The sequence below is a fragment of the Heterostelium album genome (genome assembly GCF_000004825.1).
Source record: "Heterostelium album PN500 unplaced genomic scaffold PPL_scaffold14, whole genome shotgun sequence".
NCBI classification, from domain to species: Eukaryota; Evosea; class Eumycetozoa; order Acytosteliales; family Acytosteliaceae; genus Heterostelium; species Heterostelium album.
The window spans coordinates 1,015,519-1,033,649 of NW_008805076.1; the positions used below are offsets into that span (position 1 = coordinate 1,015,519).

Here is an 18,131-nt window from a genome sequence, read left to right on the forward strand (position 1 = left end):
TGAAAAAAAAAACAAAAAAAAAAAGAATCTTAATTTAAAAACTTCATTGACACTTATAATTCCTTGGTGAGAACAAATAAAAAACAAAATCAAATGAAATTTCAAGATGATGTTTAATACATTTATGAATATTCAAAAAAGAAAGAGACTGAATTAATTTTATGACAATAGAAAACTTTAGTTAACTTTAATTAAATATAATTATGGATTCTATTGAAGATGATGATGATTTTCATTATCCTTTTAAAACGACGACGACAACAACAACGTCCACAACTACTACATCAACAACTACAACCAATCAATTAGGTAACGATATAGATATGATACCTATAAATAACAATATTGAAAATAATGATATCAACGGTAGTAGTAGTAGTAGTAAGAAATTAATAAATGAAGAACATTGTCCTATTTGTTTATCTGAAATAGAAGATATTACATTTCTTGATATATGTTTTCGTATGTATATTATTTTATTAAACTATCATTTAACTTTTTATAATTCTTTAATACTAACTCTTTTTCTCTTTATTAATTAATAGATCATTTTTGTTATATTTGTATATTACAGTGGTCAGAGATATCTGGTAACTGTCCACTTTGTAAATCTAATTTCCAGTCATTAATTCACGATGTAAAATCAAACAAAGAATATAAAAGACATTTAATAAATAATAAAAATAGTAATAACAATGCTAATAATAGTAATAATAGAAGATTAAATCATCAACAACAACAACAACAACAGCAGCAAAGAATTTTCATACCAAATAACAATTCAAATACAAGCTCACATGAATTTAGAAGAAGTGTATATGCGAGACAGATTAAAGCAATACCGATGGTACCTCCTTTCAAGTTGTATCTAAGTCCACAAATGATCAGTGCAAACTATAGCAGGTGGAAAAGCAGGTTATCACCTTGGATCAAAAGAGAGTTACAGGCAATACTACAAACGGAACAAGTAGATATCCTTGAAGAGATGATACTCTCACTTCTCAAGAAACATACCATCGACAGTGCCATCATCATCGATACTCTCAAGCGATTTCTATTCGATAAAACAGATCTATTCTTACATGAACTACTATGTTTTGCATGTAGTCACTATAATATACAAGCATACGATCAAAATGTAACATATCATAGACTTAATAATAATAATAATAACAATAATAATAGTGAAACACAAAAGAGGAAAAGAGATATTGAAGATAATAATAATAATGTTGATGATATTATTGATGTTGATGCTAAACCGCTGACAGATTACATGAAGAATTCGAAATCTATATTCTCTGGTCATATACCACCAATTCTTAATCAAATCATTTTGGAGAAGGAAAGAGAGGAAGACGAGACCATCAGGAATCAGAGATTAAAGCGATTACTCCGATCTGGTGTATCTAAGGAACCGAATTGGTGTGAACTCTCCAAGGATAACCAACTGCTGACTGCAACCATCAGCACTCTCAATAGCAATATCCAAGATTTCGAAAGTTTGTTAAATCCAACCACCAACACTCTACAGTCATCAACATTGTCAACATCAACATCAACAGCAGCAACATCAGTAGCATCTACAACAACATCATTTCCTACCAGTAGTACCGAAAGCAGATCTTTTTTCCACACATTTGAAAATCAAAAATATCACAAAAACAACAACAATAACGACAAACTGTAGCAAATAACAAATAACAAACAAGCAAACATTTATCTATTTCAAAGTTTGCTATGATTATAATATTATAAATATTTGCTTTCTTTTTGTTTTTTCTTTTTTTCTTTTTTGCCTTTGCAAAAATTTGTTACAAGTGCTAGGTTTTTTTGTTTTGTTTTTTTCGGTGTAAAAATTGAATCGAAATAATCTGTTTGGCATTATGTGAATGTAAAAGTCGAAGGTTGATGGAAAATTATCATTTTTTTTTTTCGAAAGTTACAAAAAAGGATTTTAACACGATGAAAAAAATTTCACCAAATTTGGAGTAGACATTTTACCACATAAACACATAGACCACTTGATGAATTAGATGATCCTCCAATTAAACACTAACTCCGAAAATTAAACAAAAAAAAAACAATTAACAAAAAAATAACAATGAAACCTTTTTTTTTTTTGTGACAATGGTTGTATAAACAACATCAAGATCCATTTAAAACTCTTATTATTTTATAAAAAAATAAAAAAAAAAACAAAAAAAACATTATAGTGCAAACCCTTATTTGATTGTCCATCGGAATCTCCCCATCACTCGTCATTCCTATTTTGAAAAAACACACATCAAATTTTGATCAACTATCATCATCGTGTTTCTTGTGCATGACTACACCGATGCCGTACATCAGAGCCCCCGATAAAATTGACATTTTCAAAAATAAAAAATTAATTTAATTTTGAAAAATTTTATAAAATTTAGATTTTTGTCCGAATTTTAAATCCTACAACCCATTTATGACAATTTTTTTCCAAAAATAATTAAATATCAAACCTCAATTTTATTTAAATTATTTTTTTCTTTTTCTTGATTTTATTTAATTTTTTTTTGTGTTCCTAATCAGGCTCCTAAAAAATTAAATAAAATCAAAACCAAAAAAAAAAAAAAACACATTTTATATTTTTATTTATAGATAAACACCTTTAGAGCAAGACTCAATTAGAATTGTAAAATTAATAAATATTATTTAACTAAAATAGAGAGATATAAAAGAGAAACAACTCACAATCAGTATCATTTTAGAGATTCACATAACAGGTTATTTTTGTACAAAAATCAAACAACAACAACAAATCATAAAGTATATAGATCATACAATTAAATTCTCAAATTTCACTTTTCTTTGTGGTTTTAATATGTTTATCGATTATTCTTGTTACTTTTCAATTTCATCAATTTCATTCATTCCCCTAATTAAATTTGTAATTGAGTGGGTGATGGTAATGGGTGGAATCTAAATATATGATTCCATTGCATTGATATTCAAGAAATGTAGTTTCTGAATTAAAGGTCGTAACACGGTCCAAATCACTTCAGAAGATCACATTTATGATGTATTGGGATACCAGTAACACTATCGCAACAAACCATCGACAAATCTTCTACCATTCCATTCCCATTGTCAATGGAACTTTTATTTCTTTTTTTCTGAAATTTTTATTTTGAAAAACAATGTTTGCAATTCAGAATAAAAAAAATATGGTTCAAAAAAAAAGATCTAGATTTATAGTTTTGGCAAAGCTTTTTTTGTGTTTTTTGTTATTTCTGATTTAATTCCTCACCAGGTTGTATACAATTAAATTTACAAATCACAACACATTTAATTTGGTCTCCCCAACATTTGGGAATATATATTTATCCATAATTCCATATTCTAATTAATCATAAAAAAAAAAAACAGCAAAGTAATTTCATTATATTATATTTTATTTATTGTAAATAGATAACAACTTTGTTACACTTTTTTTTCATCACATTTCCAAAATATAATTTGTTTTTTTTATATATAAAAAAAAGTAATTCATAGAAAAAAAAAAAAGAAAAAAAAAAACAAAACTTAAAAAAAAAAATCTGTCGATCATCACTTCCCATCTAAATATTAAGATAATGGGTGTGTTGTCCAAATTGTTTTCAGTTGTGTTATTGTTTGTAATGAGTTGTGGCGCGCATTGTCTCTTGGCTACATTATCAGTATTTCTCGCATCATTCTTAAGATGCTCTACCTTTGACAAAAAAAAACGACAAAAAAACAATAAATAGTTTTTTCTATTTTTTCCATTTTTTTTTATTTATTCGGAATTGTTTCAAAATACTCATACGCTCATATTACATTGGATTATAAAATCAACCGACAACAATCCCAAAAAAACTGTACAGTTTTTTTTGTATTTTTTTTTAAAAAAATCATTTTTTGCAGACTTTTTTTATTTTTATTATTTTTTTTCAAAAAAAATCATTTTGTTGCTTTTTTTTTTCTAGACCAATCAACAACAAAAACTCCCCATTAAATCCAATCAATTAACAATATAAAACTTACAAACCTATTTATTTATTTATTACTTTTGACAACAGAAGCAAAAAACAAAACAAAACAAAAAGTAACAATACAACAATAACAGCAATAGCAATAACAAGTAGGTTTTTTACAGTATTTAGATCATTGCAATCTTATCTTAATTTGTTGTCACCATTTTTTTTATTTCATGCCAATTGGTAATGGTTTGTCAAGCTTTCCTCTTTTCAATATAAAACACTTTTAAACCATCAAAAAAAATAATTAGATAAATTTAAAAATCAAAAAAAAAAAAAAGCAAAAATCAAAAATCAAACAATTTTTAAAATTGTCTATTGATAGAAACCAAATTGAGTCTAAAATATAATATTACATTAATACAATCAAGCTAAACATTGTTTAAAAGAGAAATCATAAATCAACATAGAATTAAGATAGAGTTTTTTTTTTTAAAGGATTACTTAAAACAAAAAGTACTATAGCAAATTAAACAAATCCCTTCAAATACATCGATCAAATCGCTGTACATCCAGAATCATCACCATATCACAGTAACTCCAACAAATTGTTATTTATAGACTCACTCCACTCACCCACTATCATATACAGAATAATATTGCTTATTGTTTGGTCGCTCTATTTATTATTATTTTTTATCTGTTTGTTCAATTGTTATTATTTATAACAGATTTATTTTAACCTTTTTTTATTTGTTTTTTTTACTTTTATTATGGAGGATTAATATGTGGTACGCTGGATATTCAATTGATTATTTTTTATATCTTGTGGTTTGTGTTTTTAATTAATTTATTTTGGGATGATGTTTGTTGATTGATTAATAATTTTGTGGTAATGGTGTGGTTGGTGTTGATTATTATTATGCTACAGACACAGTTCATAGTCGAAATCAAATCAATATTATCCCTTCGAAGATTAAAATAAAGATAATCAAAACAACAAACAACACAGCACCCCCACACTTATCCTTTAAACGTTATTTTAATACTTCATTTCTACGCCCTCTTTTCTTCTTATTATTGATCAACAACACACCAACCACATCACACAACAACTTAATTATTAGATTTTTATTTTATTTTATTTTTTCCCTTTTTTTTAAAAAGGAAATAAATAATAACAAATAAATTATCGACTATCATACATACATACATAACCAACAATCCTTCAGTCATTTGCTGGCAACTGCTATTCATTCATTACCACACCATCCACTACTAATTAAGTAGTTCACTCACGCACCAAACAACAACAACAACAATCACAACCAACCACTTAAGTTTGTTCCTTAAAAATTGAAATATCTATTAAAGTTGTTCATTTAGTAGCTTGTAGTTTATTGAATAATTCCAAACTCTTTTTTTAAATTTATAATAGTAGTGATAATAATTAACTAATTTTTAATATTTTAGATTTTGTAAATATTACATTTAATTTATAGCATTACAAGATATACCAATACACAATACCAGAACAACAATCATCCAAATTATCTTTAAGAAAAAGAGATTTTAGTAACAACAAAAACCAAAACATAGATAGTTTAGATAGAGTATCAAGACAATAAACAAGTCATACAGCAGCAACAACAGCGATAACAAACATCATTAAAATCAGTTATTGTCAATATCAATAAATATATATATATAAAGAAAAGATGGGAAATTTTTGTGGTAAAGCAGAGATGGGTACAGCCGAGGAAATCAAGGCTAATCATTCCATCAATCATATGTTGAAACAAGCAAGATCAAAATTAGAGGGTGAAATTAAACTACTTCTTTTGGGTGCTGGTGAATCTGGAAAAGTAATTATCTTCAACCACGTTATTTTTTTTTAAAAGTAACTTATCATAATTTACTAATATTTATTATTAATTTTATTTAAAATTTAGTCAACTATTGCTAAACAAATGAAGATTCTGCATTTGAATGGTTTCACAGATGAAGAAAGATTATCATATAAAACTATTATCTATAATAATACAGTTGGTTCAATGAGAGTTTTGGTCAATGCCGCAGAGGAACTAAAGATTGGTATCAGCGAGAGCAACAAGGAAGCAGCATCGAGAATCGCCAACGACTTGGGCGAGCACTTCAATGGTGTTCTCACACCAGAGTTGGCTAAAGACATCCAAGCATTGTGGGCCGATCCAGGCATTCAAACCGCCTTTTCCAGATCATCAGAGTTCCAGTTGAACGATTCCGCCGCATACTATTTCGATTCGATCGAGAGAATCTCCAAACCAACCTACCTGCCATCGGAAGCCGACGTCTTGCGTTCGCGTACCAAGACCACCGGTATCATAGAGACAGAGTTTGAGGTGCAAGGAACCAGCTTCAGAATGGTCGACGTCGGTGGTCAGCGTTCAGAGCGTAAGAAGTGGATGCACTGTTTCCAAGAGGTCACAGCCGTCATATTTTGCGTGGCACTCAGCGAGTACGATTTGAAACTATACGAAGACGACACCACCAATCGTATGCAAGAGTCACTGAAGCTCTTCAAGGAGATTTGCAACACCAAGTGGTTCTCAGAGACTGCCATGATCCTCTTTTTGAACAAACGTGATCTCTTTGCCGAGAAGATTACCAAATCACCGCTTACCACCTGCTTCAAAGAATATAACGGTGCTTCCACCTACGAAGCTTGTGCAGACTACATCAAACACCAATTTTTGAACCAAAACGAAAATCCAAAGAAATTAATCTATCCACATTTGACTTGTGCTACCGACACCTCCAATATTGCACACGTATTCAACAGTGTAAAAGACATCGTACTCAATATTACATTAGATGAAGCTGGTATGGCAATCTAAAAATAATAATAATAATAAAAAAAAAACAAATGAATAAAGAATAAGAAAAATAACACCAACCAAACAAACAAACAAACAAACAAACAACCAACCAAATCAAATCAATTCAATTCAATCAACCAATCAGTCAATCAATCAAATACCATTGAAAGATATATAGTAGTAATATACTTTTCAACTCAACCAAATTTTTCACAGTTCTATAGTCAAATAATAACCTATTGTAATCATTTCAAACAAAAACCCAAAAAGTCAACATTAATCAATTTCATAGAACCAAAACGATCACACCAAATTCCCTTTAGTCCACTTTCTATCTTACAATAATCGAAATCTTTCAACCCGATAGAAATGGAAATCAAAACTACCTTTTTCACATATTTGTATTTTATATATTCAATAAATTTAAACTCAATTTATTAATTATTAAGAATCTGGTCTGTTTAAGTTTTTTGCTTAAGATTTAACATATTATATTTTTCGCTATTTTATTTTAATTGGTGAAGTGACAAAAGTTACTGCTGAATATTTATTTTTGTAATCTTTGAAACTAAAATAAATTAAACACCAAAGTTAAAGTGTGGTCGACCACTGCAAAGATTTCTTTAAAATGATTTGACAAAACAAAAATAATTTAATAAATGTGGGGTCATACCTGTTTAAACATAACTGCAGTAAAACTCTAGCATTCTTATCACATATTAAACTTTCTCTCTTTGTTTTTTTAAATCTATACGTATACTTTCAAACATTCGTTCATTCAATTCAATCGTTGGTAGGTTTTATTTCTATTTAGAGGTTAATAATTTTCGAAATAGATGTGCTACTCTAGTGTTTATATATTTATAACAAGCATTTCAATAGTTTTCAAAACTTATTTATTTTGACAAATAGTTTATGTTTGGATTATAATATAATTATTAATAAGGTTATTAACTAGTTTTTCCTCTTTTGTTAAACTCATAAATCTAAATTTTATATTAATATAAAAAAATAATACTCTTTATTCAATACAAAGTTTTATTCTGCATTTCAAGTAAAAGAGAGTTCATTCTATTTTAAAATGTCACACAATAACTATCAAGATTTTGTCAATATCGATGAGTTCAAGTATGCTGCTGAAAAGAAGTTACCTCGTATGGTTTACGATTACTATGCCTCTGGTTCATTCGATCAAGTAATGTTATCATTAAACTAATATGTTATCATTAGTTTGATCTAGATGTATCATTTGTACTTTTACTAATCTTTTATAACAACAGATTACATTAGCAGAGAATCAAAACTATTTCTCTAGAATCAAACTACTACCGAGATGTCTGATCGATGTTTCCAATGTAGATATGAGAACCAATGTATTGGGTATTGATTTATCATTTCCTCTGATGATTGCACCGACCGCTATGCAAAAGATGGCACACCCAGTAGGAGAGACCGCCACCTGGAGTGCAGCCAACGAGCTAGGTACATCTATGACACTATCGTCACTCTCCACCACCAGTATCGAAGAGCTCTCTAAACACGCAAACGGAAATCCAGGTTGGTTCCAACTCTATGTTTTCAAAGATCGTGCTATCACAAAGAATCTTGTACAGAGAGCCGAACAAATTGGTTATAAAGCAATTGTTCTTACAGTAGACACACCGTACTTGGGTAGAAGAGAAGCTGACTATAGAAATGGGTAAAGTATTGAAAACAATTAATCATAAATAATCGATCGATATTCAGAATTCAATCATTTTATTAACTTTTATATATGGATTTTTTTTAGATTCCGTTTACCTCATGGACTTAAATTACAGAATTTCTCTGATCTACCATTGGCAGATGTAGAAGGAGGATTGAATGCATATGTAGCGACAATGATCGATAGTAGTCTGACTTGGAAGGATTTAGATTGGTTGAAATCGATCACTAAACTACCAATTATTGTAAAGGGTGTGATGTCACCGAGAGATGCAGAGATTGCAGTGACACACGGTGTAGATGCAATCATTGTCAGTAATCATGGTGCACGTCAACTTGATACTGCACCTTCTACCATCGAGGTGCTACCATACATTGTCAAGGCTGTCAATGGACGTTGTCCTGTCATCTTGGACGGTGGAGTCCGTCGTGGTACCGACATCCTCAAAGCATTGGCTTGTGGTGCCAAAGCAGTGATGATCGGTAGGCCTGTTCTCTGGGGATTGGCAGTTGGTGGCAAAGATGGTGTAAAACGTGTCTTATCTTTACTGCACGATGAATTGAAACTATCGATGGCTCTAGCAGGTGTTAAATCTATCAGCCAAATTAACAAATCTTTAATTTGGGATCCATCAGAATATACTAAACTTTAGAATAAAAAAAAAAAAAAAGATAATTGCAAAAAAAGTAACAATTTAGAATGAACAAACATAAGATAGTTAAAAAAACGTTTCGAAAAAATGTTTATTGTGGTTTATAAACTTTCTTTGACATACAAACATCGTTTGGTAGAGTAACGATGATTGAGTTGTCACGATTAAACTTGAATTGATCTGCAATAATCTCAGTGTTGAACTCTTGCATTTGATAGATGTCTAAAATGTTTTGTTTGATCTTTCTAAAGTTCCAAGTTATCAAGAAATTACCGGAGGATGTTACAATCGATGTTTCGGATTGATCACCAGGTGCAATGTTAAACTTGGCTGGTGTAAATGAAACTCTACCACCTAATCTCTTCAAATCGTTTGGTTTCAATAGCAGTCTCTTTGGTGTTGGCTAATAAACAAAAAAAAGTAAATAAAATTAATATTAATATTTAACTTAAGCTAAAACACTTGATATTTATACTTTACCTTCTTAGCACCTAATCTATCTTCAAAACCATTCAATCCTTCTTTGGTTTCAGCTGGTACGATCAATAGATATTGTTTGCAGGTTGCAACTACCCATTTACCATCTTGAGTTGTATCGATACCAATGATTGGATCACCAATACCAGGTAGAGTAGTTCTCGAACGAAGGATCTTACCGAGTGGATCTTCAGCAGTGGATGATCTCTTCTTGGTGTCAAACTGAGTCTTTGTGAACAACTTGATTTCACCTTTGTTTGTACCGAGTGCGATGTGTCCTTGGTCAGAGGTGGCACCACATGTATTAATAGAGCTTGGATTGGAACCACCATAGAATTTTTGTGTGATCTTATCTTTTCCTTGACGTGGATCAACCAAGAACAAATTGTTTCCATTCATACCAACGAATGTTTCTCTATTGGTTGTTTCATCAAACTTGTTTTGTGGTAGGATCTGAGTGGCAACTGTATTTTGATTCTTCCAATTCAAATCCTAAAAAGAATGATAAATATAATTAATAAAAGTAAATTGATTGATATTTTTAATGTTTGATTGATAGTTACCCATTCTTGTACAATATCAGGTCTGTTTAGATCCATTTTAAATACTTTGTTCTTTGAAGTTGGGTTGAGCATCAAGAGTGATGAATCTTGGTTTTGCAGCATCAGTCTCTTTGGTGAGAAAGTCTGACCGTTCTTATCAGAAATACCCTTAATGATAGAGTTAAACTGAACATCATTCTCACCAGTATTGAATACACCAATGTTAGAGCCACGAACTACATATGATCTATCTTTGTAGCCTACTAGGAGCTCACTGTTCTTTGCTCCACTTCCACCTTGTTCCATTTTAACACCTTGAACTTCATCTTCCTCTTCACTCTCATCTGAATCCTCTTCTTCATCTTCATCTTCATCCTCGCTCTCACTCTCTACAATGGCTGGAGGTGGTTTCTTTACTGGTGTTCTTGTTGATATGTATTTTTGATGAACTATATCAGCTTCGGATTGCTCGTCATCTGATTGATCTTCTTCTTCCTCTTCTTCATCTTCATCTTCCTCCTCATCTTCTTCCTCTTCATTATCACCTTCATGCTCATCTTGTTCATGATAAACTACATTGTCTGGTCTTTTTACAAATTTGCCTGGTTCACCTTCAGACTCTTCTTCCTCTTCCTCTTCCTCATCTTCCTCGTGCTCTTCATCCTCTACTTCGTTTGAATCTTCGTCTTCCTCATCCAAATCATCACTTTGGACACTGACGATATCACTTTCATTCTGACGCTCGATTTCAGCTTCCAATTTTCTCAATTGGTCATGCTCTTGTGCGGTGAACTCTTGAGAGGATGAAATCTTCATATCACTGAAATCCTCTAAATCCTTTGTTGTAAATCCATCGTCTGTATCGAAAATAATATTTGGATCTTCATAATCATCTGTCAGTGCACGTGCTAAATATGAAACATCATCTTTCTATAATATTATGACAGTGAATAAATTAATATTTGGTTATTGTTTAATTTAAATTTTTAAGAATTCAATTACCTTTCCTTTAAATTTAGTTTGATGTGATGCTTCATAATGTAAAACAGTGAATTTATCTCTGAATGATTCAAAATCTTTGTCAGAGTCGAATCTTATACTCCAACGTGTATAGTTATTTCCAATTCCAGAGAACCAAATGAATGATATTTGCTCCTAAAAAATAAATAAATAAAAATTAATTTATTGTTTTATAGCTATTAATAAAAGCTGTTATTAGATATTTACGTTAAAGAAATGTGGATACATATCAGAGTTGATAATTTGTGAAATAATAACTTTATCATTTTTAACAATAAAGAATGTGACTATATCATTGTAATTTAGATGATTTGATGGGATATTAGTAACTATAAAGTATTAATTAAAAAGTAAAAAATGTTATCTATATATATTTACATTCAATTACAGGAGTAGTACGTGTCTTATTCATTAAAACAAATACATCTGCATCTTGTAGGTTGAATTGTGAACCTGTTTCAAGATAGAGTGAACAATGACTACGGAATAGTTCTTCACCGGTTGGCAAAGCAGATCGAATATTCTCGAAATTGAGTTTGGTTGGTTCGACCTCTACTTCCTCTCCACCCTCCTGTGGGTATATAGATGTTGGTTGTTCTGGTGATGTTGGAGTGTTGCTGGTGGTAGTTGTGGTTGTTACTTGTTGTCTACCAGTTGGCTGTACAGTCTTTACTTTAGTTTCGAGTTTCTGCATTGTCTCTGTCCTCTCGTTACGGCAGTAGCTGTTGACTTCCGATGCCTCGGCATTCGAGTGGTGCTGTTGGAACTTTGACTCGTAGATGCATTGGCAGAGCAACTGCTGTAGTTTCTCAACGTTTTGCTCGGCTTGCTCGTCATTCTGCTGGTCAAACTCAAACATGAAACGAGTCTGTGTTCCACGCCACGATAGAGCAGGGCCATTGAGCGGACCCTCCTCACGATACAACTCTAATCCCACGGTAATCGGGAATTCATAGCTGTTTGGTTCGTCGTCATCGTCTGCCGCCACAGCCTGACTCTCATCCTCAATGATACGAGTCACCTGAACACAATAGGAATATTTATTTACATCTGGTTTCTTTAGTATTGCAATTTCACATTCATTGAATCTGAATATGTTCAAAAATAGAATATCTTATAATTAGGATTATCATTACAAATAATAGTATCTATATGAATATAATATTTAAACTTACAAACAACTCCATTGACCACGCGAGTAATGATAGAACAAACCAGTGTATTCAACGAGAGTCTCTGGTGAGGAATTTGCACCTCCATATAAAAAACTAGATAATCTTTTAAAGAATGCCATTATTTCCTTTTTTGTTGTTGTTTTTGTTTTTGTTGTTGTTGTTGTTGTTGTATTGTTGTCACTATTGCTTTTATTTTTTTATTATTATTATTAAATTATTACTTTGTTTAATGTTTGTCGATGTCTTTTTATTTTTATAAAAAATAATAAGATAATTAAATAAAAATTTAATATAATATTAAATTTGGAGATCTACTTTTCTTATTCTTTTTAATATTAATTTTATTTATCACTACTATTGTTTTATTACTACTACTAATAAAATAATCACCTTTTTTTTTCTTTAATTTCAAAATAAATAAATTAAATTTTAAGAGATTATGTGAACAAAAAAAAATCCCTCCTTTTTTTGAATTTTTTTTTAAAAAAAAAGTTTGGATTTTATTTCTTTGCTGAATCATTTACATTTTTAGTTATTTTTAGAATAATACAACCTTGTCTTTGTTGTTGTTGTTTTGATCAAGTTATTTCTATCATATGTTTAGTTTTCCTATAATAAATAATATCTCAATTTTAGTTATTTTATTTATAAAAAAAAACAAAAAAATGTGGTAAGAATGTTTGTCGTCAGAGGTTGTTGTTGTAAAAGATATTTAACAGAAAACCAATGCTACTATTTAATAAAAATTCCAATGACCTAATGAAGATTTGTTATGGTGTTGATAAAAAAAAGAATATATTTCTTGATATCGACAAGAATTATTAAATGAATTCATGTTACTCTGAATCGATGTTCTCCATTGAATAAAAAAAAAAAGTTTAAAATTATTATTTTTTATTGTATTATTACTTACATTGTGTTTTATTGAATAAACTAAAATTAAATATTTATTTGTTAGTTGTTTCTATCTATCTTTAAAATATACAATAAGAATAAGTAATTTTTATTTTCTTTTCTTAACAAATAATACTTATGGATTTTGATGAAGAGTTATTATTAAACAATTCAAGTTATAATCTAACTTTAAAAATAGGTATTGAATTAAATTATAAATAAAAAGATTATTTTTTTATAGAAAACTTATTATTTACTTTTTATTTTTTTAAAAAAAATAAGAAAATTTATTTAAAGATATAAATAAATCATTTCTACCTCCACCTCTAAAGAATAAATATGTAGATAAAGTTTATCATACCTATAGTAATGGAGGATTAGATAATTTGAGATCACAATTTGAAACTCATTTGAAACAATATCAATTTCAGCTAAAGATTGAAGAGGCTGAGAGAAAACTAGCAACACTTGACAGAGATCTCTCTACTTTAGCAAGTGAACGTATGGAGTTATCAAATGATTTGAATACATTGAAATCGAATCTTTCAACTATTTCCACATCAAACAATACTCTAAAGGTATTCTACTCTAACAATGAAACTGAAAAAAAAAAAAAAAAACAAAATTAAATTAATTTTCTAACCTCATACAACTTTTTATTAAAAATCTTCTTTAAAATGCAGGAAAATCAATTTAAACTGGAAGTTGATAAAGTAAAAGCTTTCGTGAACAACAATAGAATGAATGATATAAATAAAAGATTTAAATAACTATTATTCTTACTATATGTATAGATCTAACTTTAAATAAATAATAACTTTAATAAATAAAGATAGTAATATTAATGTAAAGTAAGTATCAAATGATACTTAAAGTGAAAGGTTTGTTTTTTATTTTTGTAGCTTTGATCTTGATATTACTACGAATAATTAATAAATAAATATATAGATTGTTTTGTATGTTGGAGTGATTATTTATCTGTAGTTTGTTTGTTGTTTGTTTTATACATTATATTATTGGATGTTTTTCTAACTATTTACGATATCTTGCAATTACAGCAATTGTTAATACAATCAAGATGATCGATCCACCTACCCAACAGTAGATATACTCATCCCCTTTGAGGTAGAAGTATTGATAGAGACCACCTACGATCAAACCAACACCGACAATTAAAAGTAGCGATGCGAATATCTTTGTGGTGACACTCTCTGATTTCTTTGTTCCCCATTGACTAGTTGAGTAACCACCCAACTCTGCGTTATGACTGCTAACATTGTAGTCTGTATTGTATCCTGCACCATAGGTATTGTTGTTATTTCCAGAGGTTGTGCCAGTTCTCTGAAATTGTTCTGCTGTCACACCCAGCGGTACCAATGGCATATGTTCATTGCTTTTATATCTAATATAGAAACTAGAATATTAGTTGATCTATTTTATTTATATTGATCTTGTTTTTTATGATCAATATTTTTTTTTAAAATTTTTTTTTATTAACAAACAAACAACAAAAAATAAAACAAACATAAACATTGTAACTTTTATCAAATAAATATGAAAATTCATACGAGTTACTTCTGCCCCAGTTATAAGACATTGTTACTATTATAATAGCTGTTATTATCTATAATAATATTGCTGTGGATTAGATGAGCAAATAAAAATAATAATAATATTATAATAATATTTTGTGATAATCAATCACCTGATCCCTATGCACATTTTTTTATTTTTATTTTTTATTTAATGGGCACCCAGAAATTTCGAACCAGTTTAAAATGACTTCAGATTACATTTCATACCAGCTGTGATTGAAAATTCAACCACCTTTTTTTTTGTTTTTCTTTTGAATTAAATATTTAATTATTTTTTTGCACTAATATTTTAAGTTTAAACTTATAATAATAATATTTATATATTTTCATTGTTTGTTCTTAGGACAAAATAAATTTCATTAATTTAAAATATTTCAATTATTTTTATATTATATTTCTAAACTATAATATAAATATTATATATTTTTTTACTAAAATAAAAATGGAAGATGTAATTATACATATGGATATCGATGACAAATATGATAGAACAAATTTAGGCGAAGTTGTTGTTCCATCAGAGGATTTTAAAAAACTCAAGGAGGAGATTGTTATCCTTAGAAATCAAAACATACAATTGAACCTTATTCTTAATACAAATACAAATATGTTTAACTGTAGTAAGTGTAAACATTTTGCCGAATTCCACAAAAATGAACACAGCTTTAGTGAGTTGTCAAAAGAATCTACTAAAAAATGGACAGAGAAGTTTCCCAGTATTTTTAAGAACAAGGAAATACCATTTTGCAACAATGAAACTCACCAAAACCTTCAAAAGCAACTGGAGTCACAAAGTGATTTATCAAATATGCAACAAAATAACTACAATAAACAAATGGAAATGCAACAAAATAACTACAACCAACAAATGGAAATGCAACAAAATAACTTCAACAAACAACTAGAAGTGCAAGAAAGAGATTTATCAATCAAGCATCAAAATAATGTCATCAATTTTATGAGAAAGTTCTATGCTCATCAAGCAAGTTTTAAATTTGACGAGTACATTCCTCAGGCAATATCAGACCCCAAAGAAAATCAACCAAGTTTTATTGATCCAAATCTTGTCTCGTTAGCTCTTGCCTTGAACCAAAAAATTGCTAAATATGAAAGTTTGACTGCTGGATTTTTAGAAAAGGACAATATATTAAAAGAAATCTCTGATTATATTAAAAGTAAGAATGCTAATACAACAACAACTCATAATGATAATGATAATAATTATAATGATAATATTAATTATAATAACAATTGCAATAGCCATAGCAATAATCATAACAATAATCATAACATTAACCATAATAATAATAATAACAATAGTTATAACAATAATGGCAAACAGATTGTCAACTACAATCTAAATAATAATATTGAATCTCACAATGGAGCACAACAACAATCAACTTCAAATTCTATGCTAGCTTTTAGAGGTAGTAGAAAGTCGCACAAGATAGATATTTATCTTGTAAAGGCATCTAATGATGATAGAAATATTATCTCTAAATTCTTCTATGACAATTTGCATCATAGTTACAATATTACTTTCAAGAATGAATCTCAATACAATGAATCTATTTCAGACACGAATAAAATCAATCCAAGCATTATATGTTATGTTCTGGCCACTGGTTCCTCTAGAATTACCTATGAAGAGTACAATGATAAGCTTGACCATTTCAAAAACAAACCAAATTCGATACTGTTGTTGACTTTGATTAGATTTGGAACGAATGCTGGAGTCCCAACACTGGAAATCAAAGATATCGATTACATTGTAATCAACACCACAATAGTTCCAGGTGGTAATCAAAAAGTTGTCAATTCAAACAATCAATTGACAAAAGATGCTGTCACCAAAATTGAAATGTGCATCAAATCCTTGTATGATAAACCAAAGTAAAGAATCAATCAATGTATAAATGAATTAAATTCATTTATTTCTTCTCTATTTCAAAAAAACAAATAAATAAATAATATCTTTTCCTGAACTACCACTGAATGAATTACAGCTATCAAGATAGATTCTCTTTGTTTTTGGTCATTTTTAAAATCTTAGTTAAATACTCCCCACTTAGTTTAAATAAAAAAAAATATTTCAAAGAAGTCACATTAATAAATGTTATTGAGTTGTTTTAATTAACAATGTTGGGATAAAAACATTGTTTTTTTTTTATATAATTTTATCTATCATATGTGTTTTTAGTGCTAAGATATGACAATCAAACTTAAAACTTTAGGTTTATTATTAAATTTTTAGTTACTAATAAACCTAAAGTTTTAAGTTTGAACTTTAAATAATAAATTTGAATCTATTTATTTGTTATTAAAGACCATATTTAAATATCATTCAAATTCTTATTTTTTATATCATTTTAAATTTTTCTAACCTTTGTAAAATGGAAGTTGATAATAATTATAGTAGAACAGATTCTGGAGATATAATTATACCTTTTGAGGAATTCCAAAAACTCAGAAATTCCAAAGTTCTTCTAGACAAATCAAACAAATACATGAAGGAGAATGAAATCCTTATAAATCAAATCAAACAATTAAACCTTATTCTTAATACAAATATGAATATGTTTAACTGTAGTAAGTGTAAACATTTTGCCGAATTCCACAAGAATGAACACAACTTCAGTGGATTAACAAAAGAATCTACTAAGAAATGGATGGAAAAGTTTCCCAATATTTTTAAGAACAAGGAAGTACCATTTTGCACCGATGAAACTCATCAAAACCTACATAAACAACTTGAAGAACAAAGAGATTTATCTATCAGGTACCAAACTAATTACATCAAAATTCAAGATGATATAAAGAAACTTTTCTATAATTATATAGATAATTTTAAATTTGACGAGCACATTCCTCTGGCAATATCAGACCCCAAAGAAAATCAACCAAGCTATGTTCATCCAAATCTTGTCTCGTTAACTCTTGACTTGAACCAAAAAATTGCTAAATATGAAAGTTTGACTGCTGGATTTTTAGAAAAGGACAATATATTAAAAGAGATCTCTGATTATATTAGAAGTATTAATGCTAATAGAACAACAATCTATAAATAAATAAATAAATCTCTTTTCCTAAAATCTACTTTTAATAAATTTAGGAAAAGAGAATTATTAAAAGTTCATTTAAACACGCGATATCTTCTCTTCAAAAATATTAATGATGCATCAAGATTTTTTTTAATAGCAATTAGTCAACATTCTAAGAAAAATATTTTTGTATGCTTC

General features: G+C 28.9%; 7 protein-coding genes across 7 annotated transcripts; 5 read left to right on the forward strand and 2 right to left on the reverse strand.

Moving 5' to 3' along the window:
* Window positions 1-203: 203 nt before the first annotated feature.
* PPL_10720 (RING zinc finger-containing protein) lies at window positions 204-1,690 on the forward strand (the record flags this gene model as incomplete). The annotated part of the gene is made up of 2 exons (XM_020581486.1): window positions 204-462; window positions 546-1,690. The coding sequence occupies 2 exons, from the start codon at window positions 204-206 to the stop codon at window positions 1,688-1,690; spliced, it is 1,404 nt and encodes a 467-aa protein (XP_020428273.1).
* Window positions 1,691-5,689: 3,999 nt separating this feature from the next.
* On the forward strand, window positions 5,690-7,307 carry gpaA (guanine nucleotide-binding protein subunit alpha; the record flags this gene model as incomplete). The annotated part of the gene is made up of 3 exons (XM_020581487.1): window positions 5,690-5,836; window positions 5,924-6,833; window positions 7,279-7,307. The coding sequence occupies 3 exons, from the start codon at window positions 5,690-5,692 to the stop codon at window positions 7,305-7,307; spliced, it is 1,086 nt and encodes a 361-aa protein (XP_020428274.1).
* A 603-nt stretch (window positions 7,308-7,910) lies between these two features.
* Window positions 7,911-9,186, forward strand: hao (alpha-hydroxy acid oxidase; the record flags this gene model as incomplete). The annotated part of the gene is made up of 3 exons (XM_020581488.1): window positions 7,911-8,024; window positions 8,110-8,528; window positions 8,619-9,186. The coding sequence occupies 3 exons, from the start codon at window positions 7,911-7,913 to the stop codon at window positions 9,184-9,186; spliced, it is 1,101 nt and encodes a 366-aa protein (XP_020428275.1).
* A 91-nt stretch (window positions 9,187-9,277) lies between these two features.
* On the reverse strand, window positions 9,278-12,519 carry PPL_10723 (WD40-like domain-containing protein; the record flags this gene model as incomplete). Its single annotated transcript, XM_020581489.1, has 8 exons — window positions 9,278-9,408; window positions 9,460-9,589; window positions 9,667-10,155; window positions 10,227-11,135; window positions 11,208-11,360; window positions 11,433-11,554; window positions 11,604-12,313; window positions 12,401-12,519. 8 exons carry the CDS (start codon window positions 12,517-12,519, stop codon window positions 9,278-9,280), a joined length of 2,763 nt encoding a protein of 920 aa, XP_020428276.1.
* A 546-nt stretch (window positions 12,520-13,065) lies between these two features.
* PPL_10724 (uncharacterized protein) lies at window positions 13,066-14,202 on the forward strand (the record flags this gene model as incomplete). Its single annotated transcript, XM_020581490.1, has 4 exons — window positions 13,066-13,070; window positions 13,359-13,396; window positions 13,592-13,872; window positions 14,197-14,202. The coding sequence occupies 4 exons, from the start codon at window positions 13,066-13,068 to the stop codon at window positions 14,200-14,202; spliced, it is 330 nt and encodes a 109-aa protein (XP_020428277.1).
* Window positions 14,203-14,326: 124 nt separating this feature from the next.
* Window positions 14,327-15,016, reverse strand: PPL_10725 (uncharacterized protein; the record flags this gene model as incomplete). The annotated part of the gene is made up of 2 exons (XM_020581491.1): window positions 14,327-14,696; window positions 15,000-15,016. The coding sequence occupies 2 exons, from the start codon at window positions 15,014-15,016 to the stop codon at window positions 14,327-14,329; spliced, it is 387 nt and encodes a 128-aa protein (XP_020428278.1).
* Window positions 15,017-15,331: 315 nt separating this feature from the next.
* On the forward strand, window positions 15,332-17,960 carry PPL_10726 (uncharacterized protein; the record flags this gene model as incomplete). The annotated part of the gene is made up of 3 exons (XM_020581492.1): window positions 15,332-15,509; window positions 15,795-16,785; window positions 17,219-17,960. 3 exons carry the CDS (start codon window positions 15,332-15,334, stop codon window positions 17,958-17,960), a joined length of 1,911 nt encoding a protein of 636 aa, XP_020428279.1.
* Between the last annotated feature and the right edge of the window lie 171 nt (window positions 17,961-18,131).